Raw genomic sequence first — 16487 nt, 5'->3', positions numbered from 1 at the left:
GCGACCACCGAGTCATCAACACCCTGTGGTGAGCCGTCAGACCGGGACCAGGTTTCGGTTTGGATCCCACTGAGTGATCAGCTTGGCTCAACGTCTACATGTTGACGTTTCCTCAGCCTAGAGCTGCAGCTATAGATTATATTAAGAACTGATTATTCTATAGATTACTCAGATGACTAACAGGATCTTAAAAATCACATTCTGAAGGATTTTCATTACATCACTTTTTTCTAGATTTAGAAAATTTTTGTTTCATCTCAAAATTTGTGATATTTTTCATGCTAATTTTTGATTTTTCAAACTTTTCTTTTCTAAAGAATTTCTGAGACTACTGTCAGCATTTTTTAACATTTGTATTAAATTTTCAACTTTCCAAAATGAAAAATTTCCTAATTTTTTCTACAAAATTTTTCATTTCAAAATTGTATTTTTTTTTTCTAATTTTTGATTTTTCAAACTCTTCTTTTCTAGAGAATTTCTGATTTCTGTCAAAATGTTTGAAAAAACTATCAAATTTCCAACTTTTCAAATTGAATAATTAACAATTTTTTCTAGAAAATATTTTAGATTCATCCAAAAATTTCAGATTTTTTTTTCCTAGAAATTTCTTAGATTAATCTCAGAATTGATCTCTAATGGCCTGAATACGGCGGTGTCCAAATGAACTTATGAATGAGTGAATTCTGTTTCATGACTGATTTGACCTCAGGTATGGGATGGAGCAGAAAGGCCTGAGCTTCGACGTGAACGCCAAGTCCACGGCGGGTCAGACGCCTCTCCACATCGCCGCCATCCACGGTCACAAAAACATCATCCGGCTGCTGGTGAAGAAGTTCGGCGCCGACGTGAAGCTGAGGGACACGGCGGGGAAGAAGGCCTGGCAGTACCTGAGCGACCGAGCCCCGGACATCCTGGAGCTGCTGGCGGCGCCTCTGAAGGCCGCGCTGACCCGCGGCGCCGAGAACGACGATCCGGGCTGGAAGCCGCCCAAACAGCAGCGCCGCCTGCGCCACCACTTCTCCTCGGCCTCCTCCGGCCAGAGGCCGCAGACGCTGACCATCACGGCGAAGGTCAGCAGGTCGACGTCCATCGCTGCGCTGCTGAAGCCCAAATCTCTGCACCGGTTCTAGCAGAACCAGAACCGGTTTGCTGAGCCTCCCTGCTGTTACAGACGTGTTGCTGCCTGCTTCCTCCACCCTGAACATCCAGCTGAACAGGCAGAACTTTAACTTTACTGTTTTTTACTGGAGCTGATCTGGGTTTGCAGTTTATACATCAAGTCTCTAAAAAGTTTCTGCTGATGTTTGGATTTATTAAAATTTTGCTCCAATTAATGGAAACATGACAATAAATGACTAAAATCCAATTAAACATTTGATACCAGCAAACTATGATGACTAAACAGGAAGACATGAAAGTGTTTTTGCTATAAAACTATGACGAGTTAGAGAGACAGATTTAATGTATTAGAATATTAACATTAGCATGATAATGATAGCATTTATGCTAAAATTAGCTTCTTAGCTTATTTTTTTACTCAAGACTAAGGTTAAATGGGTTGATGTTTTCCAACATGCTAGCTTTAGCTAACATGGCTAAGTCATGAAATTATGTTCAAAATACAAAAAACTAAAACTAAATTTGAATGTAAATGAAATAAACATTTTAAATCATAAAATGAAATGTCAAAAACCTGGTGGTGGCAGTATTATGGTTTGGGGCCTTTTACTGTTCTGTCTTTGGATTTCATAAGTCATCCATTTTTGCCTTCCACTAAATTTTCCATGCATTCTTAACCTATCAATGATTTTGTCACAAAACTCGTTTTTTTATGCTTTTATATATATTTTATTTTTCCCATAAACTAACTGTAAGTTTTCATTAAGTTAATCCAGAAAAACCTGGAATATGTTTCTTTTTACATTGAATGAATCTCTGTTGGCTCCATTTTGTTTGTTTCGGTCTCGATCTTTGGCCGCCCCGCCCGTTTCCATCTGTAGCATTTAGTTTCTGCAGCGGCTGAAAACAAAGGAAGGATTTTATCTGATGTTTCAGTTTGATGTGGGAGGATAAATGTGGAAAAATCCTCTCAGGTTTCACTCTGAAGCTGATTCACCAGACGAAGCTCTGCTCTGATTCTGATTTTTGTACCAAAAATAATAAAAACAACATATTTACTAACATATTTAATGTCCCTTTTAATTTAGAGTTCAGGTTCAAAGATGTTTATAGTAATTAAATTCTGTTGGGTTTTAACATGGTTACTTTTTTTAGGTTTTTCAAAATAAAAGTGTGGTGAAACTTTTACTTAGGTGCTTTTATTTTGAAGGCATAGTAATAGTATTAACGTGAAAAATTATTTTTAAAAAACTGAAAAATTGATATAAATGTAATTAAACTACTTTTGTCACCAATCAAAAGTAATTGATTGGTCAGTGGGCGGGGCTAACTGACCAACCAATCAGAGGTTAGGGTTTAACTTCAGCTGGTCCTTGAATTTGCAATTTTTGGAAACGCAGCCGGACAGAGTCCGTCTTCATCTGTTGGTGTTTCTGCAAAATTAGAACAAAACTTAATTTTTATCTTCTTAAAAATGACAAATCTGAATAATTCCTGATCCTCTGTTAGCTCAGTTAGCAGCGCGCTCGTCTTGAACACAGAGACGGTTGTGGTTCGATTCCTGGTCTATAAGTAAATGGGATATTTATGCATAATTTGGTATTTAATGGGAGTTTTAAATTAAAACACACAAAGTTCATCATAATCAGTCAAAATTCACAGTTTTTGTTGGGAAAAACATGATTTCTGCTTAAATATGATGTTATTTTTAATCGGTGTGTTTTTACTCCAGAAATGCATCGATGTGATAATATTCATGATATTCATGTTTCTGGTTTTTGCTTCATAACAGAGAAAATCAATATTATCTTCTATCTTTGTCACCTGACCAAGCAAACACCAGACGACCGACCCGCTAAACTCCCTCTAAATAATTAATAATAATTAAATAATACATTCTGGTAAATATATATAGTAAATATCAGCCCAGTACCACTTATCGACCCGATAAAAATTTTAATTTAATCACAATTTACCATATTATTTCACAAACTAAATCAGATGTGACTTAAAATCAGAGCTGTTTGTGTCTGTTTCCATAGAAACCCCTGAAGGGAAGCAGGATCTGCAGCCCTGATGTGTGATCATGTTGGGTCTGGCCTCTCCGGCCTGCAGCTGTTTGCTCAGCAGCGTGTTGACGATGGGAACCTGTTCTACACCAACGTGTCAAACACACATTAGTCAGGAACGTTTCTGTTTTTAGGTTTTGGCCTGAAGACTCGTGATGTAATTCTGCTGAAATAACCGGTCAGCAAAACCCAGTTATTAATGAAACCCAACATTAAAACAAAAACACAGTTAGGAAAAATGAAATTCTTCCTGCAGGACAGACTTCAGATCAGATTCAGTCTGGAATGCAAGACGATTTGCAGCTTTTCTGATAAGAGCATCACATTCCTGGAATCGATCCAAAAATGAAACGGAGAAACGAGGACAGAAACCAAACGGAGGGCAAACAATCCGAGCTTTTCCTTCCTGTTGTCAGTGAGACTCTGCAAGTCATGGGAAAGCAAAACCAAACTGAAGAACATGTGTGAAATTCAAACAATGAGAGGAATCTCCAGGTGCCATAAAAACCTGACTGGGACTTTGGAGCGTTAGCGTTAGCGTTAGCGCCTGACAATGTGGGCAGACAGAGGAACAAACGCAGCAATCAGGAAGTCATCGGTTCCTCCTCCGACTTTAATAACGATTTAAACCAGAATGAATCCCTGGGGGAGGGAGGCGGACTGAAAACGATGAACTCAAGCAGCCAAAGTCCAGAAACAGCTTTTATTTCCTCTTTCTTCCTGAACCCTGTTGTTCAGTCAGATGTTTCATATCTTTATTTTCCTCTGTGAGATTCTGAGATAAACCTGTTAGAAGAATATGTACCGAGATCCGAATGATTTCATTTAGGAGAGAAAAACAACAATCATAACATAACAGAACACAGTGGGAGGCAGTTATTATATTACATTGATGATAAAAAATCACAACAACGTATCGGGTTACGGGTTGGACCCAGTTAGAAACCGACCAGACTGTATCAGGGTTGGACCCAGTAGAACCTGACCAGACTGTATCAGGGTTGGACCCAGTAGAACCTGACCAGACTGTATCAGGGTTGGACCCACCGGCTGAACAGCAGCAACAAAACGAGGTTGAAGATTTTCACTGAAAGTTGCCATAAGTTCACATCAGCTAGAATATGGAGCAACATGACAAGAAGAAATTAATGTTTCAGAGACCATCCTTTACTTTTTCCCAAACAACATTAAATATCATTTACGTCTGTAACAGGGCTGAAAGGTTGAGTTTGACGATGACATTTGGGTAAAAAATAACCAAATAAAGGTAAAAAACTTTCCTAACACTTAAATGTCTTTACAGTTTGAGCAGGAAGAGACTTCAGTGATGTCACTTCCTGGCTGCTGAGGAAATTGGACTGAACCATTATTTATAAAAAGGAGGAATTAGTTGCCGTTACGGGATTGAACAAAACTGGAGGGACAGGATTAAAAAATGCTATTTTATACATAATTCATGTATTTTTCTCATATTTAAAATGTTTATAATGGTACAAATAACTTGCAGTTATTGGCTATTTTTACTTGTTTTATATTCATTGAAAAATTAACATTCGGCTGATTTCTACGCTTCAACAACCCATAAAATTTTTCAAAACATAATTTTTAAAATATATTTGCATGTGGCATTACCAACACATGGATGTTTACATGATAAACCTGTGGGACACAAAAGGCACCGAATTCAGAGAATCACCTTCTACCTAAATGATCGGCGCGTCAGGAAGTGATTCTTTTGAACTGACAGGAAGTGATTCTTTTAAACTGACAGGAAGTGATTCTTTTGAGCGGACAGGAAGTGATTCTTTTGAACGGACAGAAAGTGATTCTTTTGTACTAACAGGAAGGGATTCTTTTGAACTAACAGGAAGTGATTCTTTTGAACTGACAGGAAGTGATTCTTTTGAACTGACTGTTCACTCATGGTTCAGATTTATAGTTGTTGAGTTTTGCTAACGCTTATTTTGCCTAATCTACCCTGGTATTGTTCAAAAGAAGAGCATGAATATGAATAATAACCAAAATATCAACACAGACGTTGAATTTCAATCAACTGAAATATTAAAAAACAGAAATATAAATTAGTGTTTTTGAATTTATCCTGAAAATGTATGTAGGGGGAAGCTAGCTGTGCTAAATCTTTTCAAAGTTATCAAAAAATGCTAAAGTGCTAAATAATTAGCTCTATTAGAACCTCAGTAGAAATGTGCCCAACACTGCATTTTTATAACTTTTATCTAATTCTGTAAAGTTTTAATTCTGCTGCTGAAATGAAACGTTTCCCTCTTTGAAGAGCACGAAGCTACAGGCGTGAATAAACACAACACCTCTTTAAAAATTAAGTATTTTTTATACATTTATGGGTGAGAAAGTTATTTAACTACAAATAAATGTCAAAGATTCATTCATTAAACAAAATAAGTGCTTCCTGGAGGAGGTGAAAAGTTAGCACACCCTCCCTGCAGTGGTTAATTTTACTTTAGCTGAAATAATTTCAGTAAGAAGGGACTGAGAAGATGTTTAATAATTTCTGGGCTTTGACTAGGCCAATGGTGAATCTACTGGTGAGTTTTGGGTAATTATTTTGGGTGCCGCATCCCCAAACCATGACACTTCCACCTCCATGCTTCAGTGTTGGGTCGTTATTGGAAGATGGAACTACATTGATCCAAACGTGACCACATGGCGCCCTCTGGTGGCTGTTTAAGGGATAGCAGCTTCTTAAATTTTAAATGGACCCAAATGAAGCCGGATCTGGACTCAGTTTTTGCTCTAAAATCACTTTTAATGTAAGTTTTTGGCCTGTTTAAAGCAGAATAAGCTGCTGAACTGGAGTTGTGCTGTAAAAGAAGAGCAGGAGTCTCGTTGTAAGGTCTTTATTTAGTGTTCAGGGTCCTGGAGCAGCCAGCAGCAGCTCCTCCAGCAGGAGCAACAGAGCTTTTTACACTGAGGAAAAATAATTTAAACAAAGTTAAAACATCTCAAACAGGAGGGAAGATCGTCTCCGTGAACCTGGACACAAAGCGAACATCCACCCGGAGGAGGAGCAGCTTCGTCCTGATTGGTCGACAACCGGAGAGTCGCTGGTTGGGTTTGTTTAGAAAAACCAAACGGCCTCAAAGCAACAAAACACGTCTCATGCATTCACTTCAAGGTAAAACTAAAAAACACGTTTTGGCAGGTAGAGTTTTAAATGTAACATGAATAAATGGCACCGAGCTCCTCGGCGGGGAGGAGTCGCATTTTAGGAACGAAAAAAGAGGAAAACATGCAGGAGACAGAAAAAACCCACAAAAAGGGAAATTTTCACCATTAGCAACACGTTCAGGTTTTAAGGAAGTTTTATTCTTAAATATGTTTTTGTGCTAAACAATAATTTCATCAGAAGCAGGTTTTTTTTTTTAACATTTTGGATGTTTAGTTTTTTTTTTGCTCTGTTTTCCAGCTGCAGGGGCTGATGGGAGCTGCGCTCAGTCCCAGCCGAATGGCTCCACGTTCTGCCGCGCCTCGTTTCCACGGGAACGCCCGGCGGCTGATCGGACACCAGAACCCGGTCGGGCCGCCGAGCCGCTTCCCGTTCTACGAGGCGCCGACCGGCTGCAGAGGAGGGCAGGGGGAGGAGCCGCCGCTGTAAGCCCCGCCCCCGGGCGTCGCCCCCTCATGGACGGCGGAGGTGGTGTCTTCGTTGTAGAGGCGCTTGATGCCGTCGTAGAAGTCGTCCACGTCCATCTGCTCCACCTACAGGCAGACGGAGGTAATGCACACTTAGATCATTGTTGATGACAGTGAGGCTCTGATGCTGCGGCGCGTTTTTACCTAAAACAAGTAAAACGGTTTTTAACCGGAGTGAAGTCGGCCAGTTGTCAAACGTTTGTGCCGCTATCATTTTACAGACATTAATAAATGTTTCCAGAGGTCAAAGGTCAACCAGCCAATCCACGTTTAAAATTAAACATTTTCAATCAGCTGTGCTGCAAAATTTTTGTTTTCAAGATAAACAGAAAAAAGTTTCAGTGGTGACCTTTGACCTCTGGAAACATTTATTTCCAGGTGGAACCACTAAATTGATTGGTGTTTAATTTAACAATTAAACAGAATTAATTTCAAATGTTTGTGCAGTAAAACTTTTTTTTTGTGCCACTAACATTTTAAAGACATTAAGATATTCGTTCAGAGGTCAAAGGTCAACCAGCTATTCTACAAATCAAACATGTCAACCAACTGCAACATCTGTGCAGCAAAACATTCGACTTGTTATAATTATTAAGATTTACAGAAAAAAAAGTTTTCAGAGATCATTGATATAAACTGATTAATCTTGTAAATGTCGACGGGCTGGTTGACCTTTGATGACCTCTGATGACCTCGGGACACATTTATTAACATCTTTAACCCCAAACATGGTGATAAAACGTGAAGCTGGTCGCTGCGGCATCAGAGGGTGAAACTCTCACCTTGCGCTTGGTGGAGGCTTTGCAGCGCAGCGGGACTTTCTGCAGGTGGGCCAGGTGTTTCGGGGAAGGGGGCGGAGCTTTGCTCTCCTCTCCAGCCGCCGCCGCCGCCTGAGGCAGGGCGGGTTGGTCCCTGGGGGTCTCCATGGTCCCTGGACCAAAGAAGAACCACATTGTCAGCACTGTCCAACCCGACCTTACTCATATTTACAGTGGCTTATTGGAGCCATATAGATAGAATTTCTGGAATTTTTCTGAAATTAATCTCAGAAAAATTCAAAATTTTTTCTAAATTTCTGAGTATAAAATGTGAAATTTTTCAGTTTTTAAAAGTCAAACATTTCCAAGAGGAATTCTGCCATTACACTACAGGAAACACATTTTTCTAATATAGAACATTTTTAATTTGTTTATTTGCATCTTTTAATGTTTTTCTAACTTTGTATAAAAAGAGGTTTAATTAGTTAAAGACGCAGAATCAGAGAATCTGCTAAATGTGATTATTTGTTTATCAGATTAATTGATTAATCGCAAGAACAACCAATTAATCATCCAAACAATCAATTAACCTGCAGAATAAATATGAATATTTTTATTTTTTCCAAACATCATTGGGATATTTGAGGCTGTAAACCAGTTTCTTTCATTGGCCAGAGGGTAGAAGAGGTTCTGCATGGTTCTTCTGGACCCAGCCGGTTCTGGAGGGAACCTACCCAGCGGGCGGCGGGCCGGGGCGGCGAGCTGCAGGGGGTGGTAGATGTAAACGGTGTTGGGAGGCAGGGAAGCTCTGGGAGTGGACAGGCTGCGTGAGACCAGCTCTCTGCTGCGGATCAGCGCCGAGCTGTCCATCTGGGAGGAAGAGGAGAGGAGAGGAAGAGTTACACCTGGTCGCCACGGTGACGCAGTCAGGTTCAGAGCAGAGGGATTCAAGGACGCCTGCTCTGATTGGAGGATTCAGACTGAGATGGAGAATGATTTTAGTCGGGCAGATTCTGAGGCAGCTAAACAGATTAAAGTGGTTAGGAGGAAGGAAGGAGGGAGGAAGAAAGGAAGGAGGAAGAAAGGAAGGAGAGAAGGATGGAAGGAACAAAGAAAAGATGGAGATAAAGAATAAAAGAAGGAAGAGGGAAAGAAATATGGGAGGAAGGTTAGACTAAAGAAAAGAAAGAAAGGAAGGAACCAAACCAGGAAGAAAGGCAGAATGGAAAGAAGGAAAGAAAGAAGGAAGGAAAGAAGGAATCAAAGAAGGAAGGGATGGAAAGAAAGAGAGAAAAGTAGATGACAAGTGAGGAAACAGATTTATTAACATGTATTTAATATTTTAGGGATTAAAGTCTGGAAACTTAATTTTTTAAAAATTTTCTCCAAATTTATCCAAACCTGAAAAATCTGAAATGAACCAGAACCCGGTACCAGGTTCTGGTTCCGGTTCAGGTTCTGGTTCAGAGCCCGGCACCATGTTCTGGTTCTGGTTCCGGTTGAGTCCGTTTATCTTCCAGGTTAAACCCCATACAGCAGCGACCGTCTCCCTGTCTGACCAGTGAGTTTAACCTTTGACCTTTACTCCTCTGGTTTCACGGCTTCGTGAACCTTGAGTTTCGTTGTGATGAAGACTCACCTGAGCCTTCCTCAGCAGGTCGATGGTGAGCGCCAGCCAATCAGGACAGCAGGTCTCCAGCTCCAGGCTGAGGAGGGCCAGGGCCAGCACGGAGCCCCTGAGCTGCAGACCAAATCAGACCCGGTCAGTCAGAACCAGCCGCACACCAACAGGAAGCGGCGGCGGCGGCGGGCGCCCACCTGCATGAGGGCGTGGTCGGCCAGGCAGGCGTAGAGGCGGCGGGTCAGGAGGCCGAGGTGCTGGGAGCGGTTCAGCCCGATGGAGTCCAGGAAGCCGGAGCGAGACGCCGTCGCCATCGCGTGGAACTGAGGCACAAAGCAGAGCTGTTCACATTTCCTGCCACCAGGTGGCACTGCTGAGCCGATTCAGACACGACTCATCGATCACAATGAGGATCAATAGAGCATCGGTCTCTCCTCTACGTTAATCTATGAAATATAAACTGAATAATTTGAGTTACAACATTTAATTTCCCTCAATAAAGTATTTTTGATGTTTAATCAGAGGCTGAAACAACTTTTACTCTGTAAAGAAACCAGGAAAAGAGCTGGAATTTATTTTGGTAATCAATTATTCAGAAGATTAATCAGTTATTCAGACTTAAATGAAGATTTCAAGTCTTTTTTATGCAATATGAAAAAAGATCAGTGTTTGGACAGCAGGAGGCTCAGCAGATTCATGAAAACAACTAAAACATGATTTAATGAAAGTCCTCGAATCTTTTCGTTACTGAAATTATATTTCAAAGATTTCTCTGCTTTAATGTTAAGAAAAGTCAAGTTTGACAATTATTATAATAATCGATTAAGCTCTAAGTGTGTGTGTGTGTGTGTGTGTGTGACAGACACGTACGATGTGCAGGAAGTCCAGAGCGGTGGCGGTGTGCAGGTCCCAGTCCAGTTTGTCCAGGATGAGTCTCTCCATCCTCAGGATCTCCGACGGAGAGCAGCCGCAGTTACTGGAGGCAGCCAGCTCCTTCAGAGAGGGAACACACTGAGACACACACACACACACACACACACACACACACGGTGAGCCTCTCCCTGCCGTTCCCCCAGCGGCGCTGCCCCCCGGTGCTGAAGGTTTTACCTCGTCCTCCTCGCAGGTCTTGGCAGCCAGGAAGAAGCAGGCGACGGCGATGCAGCGCAGGTACTTCGGACGGACCTGAGAACCGATAATCAATCAATCGATGGAAGGAAAACACATGAAACTAGAGTTTTTGAGCTGAATTATTAAGTTAAATGTATTTATTGCTGATATAGTTTTGATTGTTCTGGTTGTTTTGTCCGGTACCTTGATGGGAGCCAGGAAGCGGTCCAGGATGCTAACGGCTAACACCAGGGTCTCCGGGTAGAGCTGCAGCCGGCCGTGGAGCTCCGTCAGCCAGCGGACCGCCTCGTCCCGCTGCGCCGGGGAGACGTCTGCATCCTGAAACCACACGACAGGTTACCATGACGACGGCCAGGCTGCAAACTTTCCCACTTTGGAGATTTAAAATACAAATGAACCGAAAAGACGACATTTAAACTCACTATTATATGATCTGAGTTATTATATTATTAATAAAGTTTTTTATGGTGTTTTACATTATAGAGCAGGGAAAGAGTAAAATAAAATATAATTTAATTTTATGTTTCACCCAAGTCTGAAAAAAATCAGTAATTTAACAAAAAGATTTTAAAAACTTGGTTTAACATATAAAATATAAGATCAATAGGGAATAATACGTTTTAAAAATTAAATAAAAAAAATGTTCTCACCAAGTTTTCTGACATTTTGCAAATGGAAATAATTTTGCTAATTTTACCTAAAACAAGAAAAGTTTAGATTCAACTTCAGACATTAAATAATTTTAAACCTTTTTATCAGGTGTATGAATATATCTGGTTTCAACTGTTCATGTCAAAATTTATCTTTTTCATCAAACGTTACGTTATGTACAAACCTTAAAAACAACTCATTGAAATTCAAGGATTTTCAAGAACTTTTAAGGATTTCAAGTATGAAGCCTTCCTGTGGGGTCAGAAGGTCAAATGAACCAGACAGAAACTTTAACTTAATTTCTTTACTGACGGACGTAAACAAAGAGCGAGACCTGGAGGCGCAGAAGAAGAGTTAAAACAGGGGTGTTCAAAGTGTGGCTCGGGGGCCGTTTGTGGTTCATTGAAATGATTTTGTTCGGCCCTTCGTCACAAATAAAAAATGGTGAAAATTTGGCCAAGAAAACACAAAACAGTTGAGAACCCAAAAAGTAGGAAATGTTTTCTTTTATCTTCTTAAAGCAACAGTGAAGGCCTTTTTATGTTTGGATCTGAAGTAGACATACAAACTTCTTTTTTTATTTTTGTTTTTGAGCAGGTAAGACCAGATAAATTACAGTGAACTAAGTTTTCATTTTGAATTTAACAACTTTGGTTTGGCAGCAGTAGTTGAGTTAAGGCGTGTCCAGGATCTGACAAAACGTCTGAAACAAACAGGTGACGACACAAAGCGCAGACAGGGTGAGACCAGCTGATTGAGCTGCAACACACACACACACACACACACACACACACACACACCCTGTCAGCTGGTTTGTTCTGTGACTCAGTGTTTCTGCTGCTTCCTGAATGTGTGTCACGTCTGAAAACTGCAGGTTTTATTTCTGTCTTTTGTGAAACGTTGAGTCGAAACGCCACCCAGACTCACGTGACCATGGCAACCGAGCAATTCGTCAACAGTTTAACAATCATTTCGCAACTTTAACCTCACGGTTTGGAAACACGTCACACCTCAAGGAGACTGAAGAAAATAAAACACATTTTAAAGGATATGATTCTCTGTAGTTGGTTGGTTTTTCATAAACCGGTGAATGAATAGATGGTATTTATGGTATTTATGGTATTTAATAATTAGAAGGTAGGTTGGAATGTTGGTTGTGTTTTGCTTTCGATTCCTAAACAAACTATTTAAAAAGCATTTAAAAGAAACAGCAGCCATTTACTAAAAACAGCTGCACAACCAGGATGACTCAAATAGATAAAACACAAGAAATAAAATACAAGAAAACGGAGAGAAGAAAATCTAAATAAAATGATTCCCTCCCATCCGTTCCTCCATTTCTGATCCAAATAAATCTAACAAATTCACAAGCTTGTTAATTATTAAACTCGAGAGAATTAATTTTAATCAACACATTAAAAATTTAACACAATTAATTTAATTTTTTTTTACTTTTGTAAAAGTTTTGGCGGAACCTTTTTATTTGCACGTTTCTGGTAAACCCGTAAATCTGACGCACAAGCGACATCCGCTAACAACAATGATGGAAAAAACTTCTCAGTTTTAATTTCTGCTTCTAAAAACGATCTGATTGGTTCCCAGAAAAGACTACTGCTGTGTTCAAGTTGTGCTAAAAGGAGTTAGCCTATCAGTGAAGCTATGCTAGCCTAGAATAGCAATAATAGGGTTAGGCTATGCTAGCCCAAAATAGCCTCTCAATGCTAACGGTATAGCAGCTAATGCAACCCATAAATGTTTTAGTGTTTTATTCAGAACCTGAACAACAAACTGCAGGTTTGGACTTTAGCATTTTCAGAGTTTAGTGTCTCTGGAAAAGTTAATAAAGTTAAATGTGTTTACAGAGACGTTTTCCATATCAGAACTTATTCTGAAAACAATGTAAAAACATTTTAAAGAAACTGATGAAGATGTTTAGATTTTTCTTTCTAATGTGAGTTAATAAAACGTTGCCTGGGAGACGCTGCTGCCTCCATTTCTCCTTTAGTCTAAAACAACAAACAGAAACTTTGACCAAAGTTGACTTTGACCTCATATGGATGCATCTGCATGTATATGACACAGAGTTTCGACGCTTCCTACTTGTGTCATTTTACGGTTTCATAACTGAAAGGGAAGAAAAAGCAGAAATGAGTTTGTTTTTGACGTCGTTCAGGTTTTTCCCTGAAAACCAACTGAAATCAGTGACGTAAAAATCCCAAAATGAAGCAGAAACATCCGAAGTTCATCCAGTTTCCACAGTGGGAAATCCCTGACTGGTTTGAGACCCAGTAACCACATTTAAATAAAATTTACTTTTTGAAAAAAATGTACTGTTGGAGTATTTCTACTACGCTGTAGTAAAAATTCAGTTTTATTATGAAGTATTTCTGCTCTTACTTGAGTAAAAACTGGATTTTCTTCCCACTGAATGAAAAACAAACATGTTTTAACCAGAAACTCACCTGCAGGTTAGTTAAAGTTATTTAGTGAAAGAAACTGATTTGGAAAAATTCATTTTGCCTTATTTTGTTACGTATATGAATTATTGTCATTTTGTTCCTTAAAATAAAAAAAATTTCTACTGAACTTTATTTTTTGGTCCGTCTGATGACGTAATTTTAAAATATTAAATGATTGATAACTTAATCAGTCACTCAGTAAACTTTTTACCAAATATGTTTTTACTCTTACTTGAGTAATTTCTTGGACGACATAAAAATGTTTTGTTTTATGTGACTAGAAGTTTTTCATCAAATTTAAGGAGTTTTTAAATAAAACAAGCTCAGATTTCTAGCTGAAAATGTACTCGTAAGTTGTTTTTGTGTTATTTCTGGAGGTATTCTCTCTAGAAACGTGTTAGCATGTATAGTTTCTGCAGTTTTTCGCCGGTCCTGACCTGGGAGGTTTGCTTCTTGGCCACGTAGCCCCTCCACGTCTGGGCTTCCCTAGAGGCGGCCTTCTCCAGGAGAAAAGACAGCCTCTGGCGTCCCCAGGGTTGGGCGAACTTCATCCTGGCCTCCCCGGGTCGAGCCGACCTCCCCACTGGATACAGCTACCCGCGCACACACACACACACACACACACACACGCAGCTCAGCTTCATATAAACACAACGTGTGTTTTTATGCAAACGCTTTCAAAGTGCCTGCTTTATCATTTAATTAAAGGTTTTCATTTTAAAACCCAACAAGTTTCAGCTTTTAGTTGGTTTATTTAACAACAAACCGTCGAGTTCTGTTGGTTTAAAGGGACAGTATCATTTAAAACCGATTATTTATTTATTTTAGCCTTCCATCATGTTATAATTTTATTCCCTGGAGTGTTCCTTTGATTCTTTCACATATGTTTGAAGAATCCTTCAATCTCCATGGCAACCATTCAGCTGTGCAAAACGCCTGGGTGGGCCTAGCCCCGCCTTCTAAACTCAGCTCCTTCAGACTAGCCAGCAGCAATTAGCAAACACCTGCTGAGCTCATTATACGAGCTGCTTCTCAGTGAAACGCTGGTAAAAATGATTTGTTTAAGGGTTAATAAAGGCAGAGTTTCAGAGAGAGCAGGAGCTTCTTAAAGAGACAGACGTCCAATTTTAAGACGCTGAATTACTAAGTTAAATATCTTTTAAGTCATATTTGATGTATGTGGCATTTCTAAAACAATCGAAGGAAACAGTTTTACATATGACTGCCCCATTCATTTTCGGAAATTGTCAATCTGCTGATATTTACATGTGAAGCCAAACTTACTTGCCTCCATAAAGCTCTGAAAATCAGCCAATGTCCCCATTTGCTCTTGATAATTTCAGACAAAAAAAAAAATCCAACATTGGAATTGCCAGGTCAGGATCTTTAAAGATTGGTGATCGGACAGAAAATTGTAATTAGTGCACCTCTAAATCAAACTGATTTGAAAATATAAGGCTGTGCTTTTGTTACTCAAGTAATGGCTGTTAACATGACATCCTAGACTGGTGACGTTTTCAATGGGAAACATCAAATGTTATGATAATTTTGACCTAAATATCTAATAAAATTAATAAATTAACCAGAAAAATGGGTAAAACATTAATTACAAAACATTGATGAGGTTGAAGGGCAAAATCTAAAATGTTTAAATATGAAATTTCTGAGATTTTTATATTTTTTCCTTCCAGAGGCTTCAATGTAAGAAATTAAGTTTTTGAAAATCTGACACATCGCTGTGCTAAAGTTAAATTCATTTCAACATCTGATGCCATCATAGTTGAAAAAAAAAGGTAATTTGTAAAATTATTCTTCAAATTTTGCTACTTTATAACCGCAAGCTTCAATTTACTTAACTGCTGTTTAACTGATACTTGCATAAAGACACAGATCAATAATTTAAATCAGTTTTTGCTGACATACAGCTACAAAATGTTCATTATTTCAAAACATCTAAAGCTCAGTCAGACTGGATAGAAAGCATGTGTGAAGATCAATTTTCCTTTCGGTCTGGACTTTGACTAGATCATTCTAAGACTTGATCTAAATCATCCTATAATATCCTTGGATGGATAATTGATCAAAAGGGTTGGATTTTGTCAACAAAAACGTAATAATTTTAGTTGCTAATTTTAAACAAAGCTTTAGAAACAGAGCTTGCTGACAGGTTGGAAAACACCTGGACGGTCCGACAGAAATTAGGGAAATTTCCAGAACTCAGAAGACAGGTGCATTTGAAAATGAAACGAACTACTTTCTGGAATGCAGCTAATTTCACAGCGCAGCTAGCAGCTTGATGGCTAACGTCACGGACAACAAAAAGAAGATTTATTGTTTAAATATATTCTAGAAACAAAACTCAGAGCTTTCCGTTGGGGTGAAATAAAGGCGATTGGTTGCTGTGTTGCAGTAATAAACACTAACACCACCACAGGGACATTTAAATGCCTGAGTCAGCGCCAGGAAGTAGACGGAGCCCGGCGTCTTACCTCCCCTGCGAAGCGGAGAAAACCACAGTTGGGTTTCATCCGGTCCTCTCGATCCAAGCAGGAAGAAAGACGGGTGGAATCGAGGACCCGTGCTCCGGTTTAGTCGTCCATTGTGAGTTTTGAGGGTAGAGGGGTTGATATATAAATATATAAAAAAAAAAATAAGAACGGAATATAGACGGGATACGTCTACTTCCGAGGAGGGGACTGGGAGGAGAGAGAGGGAGGGATGAAACCCCGCCCACCTACGGCCAGAGCTAACGCGAGAAACAATCGCACCTTCTGTTTCTAGTTCATTGTTATGTAACGATTCCACTGTAAATAAGGCGTTACATTTGTACAAATAAAGATTTTACCTTCTGTTTCACACGCTCACAGCGCAAAGACTCTAAATATAGACATAGAGAGCAGATAAAAAGAACAAATATGTACATATATGTACGCAGGTCAGAATGGTGGAAAAGTACTTTTGTTGTTCCATAACAGAGTGTTTTTGTTTGTGGAACAAAAACAGTCAAAAA

The 16487-nt window shown here is 39.5% G+C and overlaps 2 protein-coding genes across 6 annotated transcripts in view; one reads left to right on the top strand and one right to left on the bottom strand.

Moving 5' to 3' along the window:
• The window catches only part of shroom3 (shroom family member 3), a 69919-nt gene extending 63119 nt beyond the window's left edge, over window positions 1–6800 (top strand). For all 4 annotated transcript variants that reach the window (XM_015061228.1, XM_015061230.1, XM_015061232.1 and 1 more), the window contains one exon: window positions 6416–6800. In XM_015061228.1, coding sequence (XP_014916714.1) covers window positions 6416–6504 — 89 coding nt within the window. In that variant the 3' untranslated portion in view covers window positions 6505–6800. The remainder of the gene's footprint in view (window positions 1–6415) is intronic.
• Window positions 6593–16205, bottom strand: LOC106965257 (cyclin-I). Of its 2 annotated transcripts, XM_015061236.1 has the most exons (11): window positions 15967–16205; window positions 13915–14074; window positions 10551–10685; window positions 10347–10421; window positions 10110–10250; window positions 9437–9562; window positions 9258–9359; window positions 8353–8488; window positions 7643–7791; window positions 6731–6926; window positions 6619–6652 (listed from the first exon to the last, which is right to left on the bottom strand). In XM_015061236.1, exons 2-10 carry the CDS (start codon window positions 14026–14028, stop codon window positions 6768–6770), a joined length of 1137 nt encoding a protein of 378 aa, XP_014916722.1. In that variant the 5' UTR covers window positions 14029–14074; window positions 15967–16205; the 3' UTR covers window positions 6619–6652; window positions 6731–6767. The 2 variants fall into 2 exon arrangements, with proteins under 2 accessions (XP_014916721.1, XP_014916722.1); XM_015061235.1 differs by having other exon boundaries at window positions 6593–6926.
• Between the last annotated feature and the right edge of the window lie 282 nt (window positions 16206–16487).

This window comes from Poecilia latipinna, unplaced genomic scaffold (assembly GCF_001443285.1).
Source record: "Poecilia latipinna isolate Pla-1442-1.1 unplaced genomic scaffold, P_latipinna-1.0 Scaffold1791, whole genome shotgun sequence".
Taxonomy (NCBI): domain Eukaryota; kingdom Metazoa; phylum Chordata; class Actinopteri; order Cyprinodontiformes; family Poeciliidae; genus Poecilia; species Poecilia latipinna.
This window is presented reverse-complemented; position numbering and strand designations above follow the sequence as displayed.

Bases quoted from the DNA above. Each gene is read 5' to 3' on its own strand.
- LOC106965257 (XM_015061235.1), bottom strand. From the start codon at position 14,028: ATGAAGTTCGCCCAACCCTGGGGACGCCAGAGGCTGTCTTTTCTCCTG. The intron at 9,563-10,109 runs GTACGTGTCTGT...TTTGTGCCTCAG, and splicing joins CTCTGGACTTCCTGCACATC to TTCCACGCGATGGCGACGGC. The intron at 7,792-8,352 runs GTAGGTTCCCTC...TCTTTGGTCCAG, and splicing joins CCCGGCCCGCCGCCCGCTGG to GGACCATGGAGACCCCCAGG.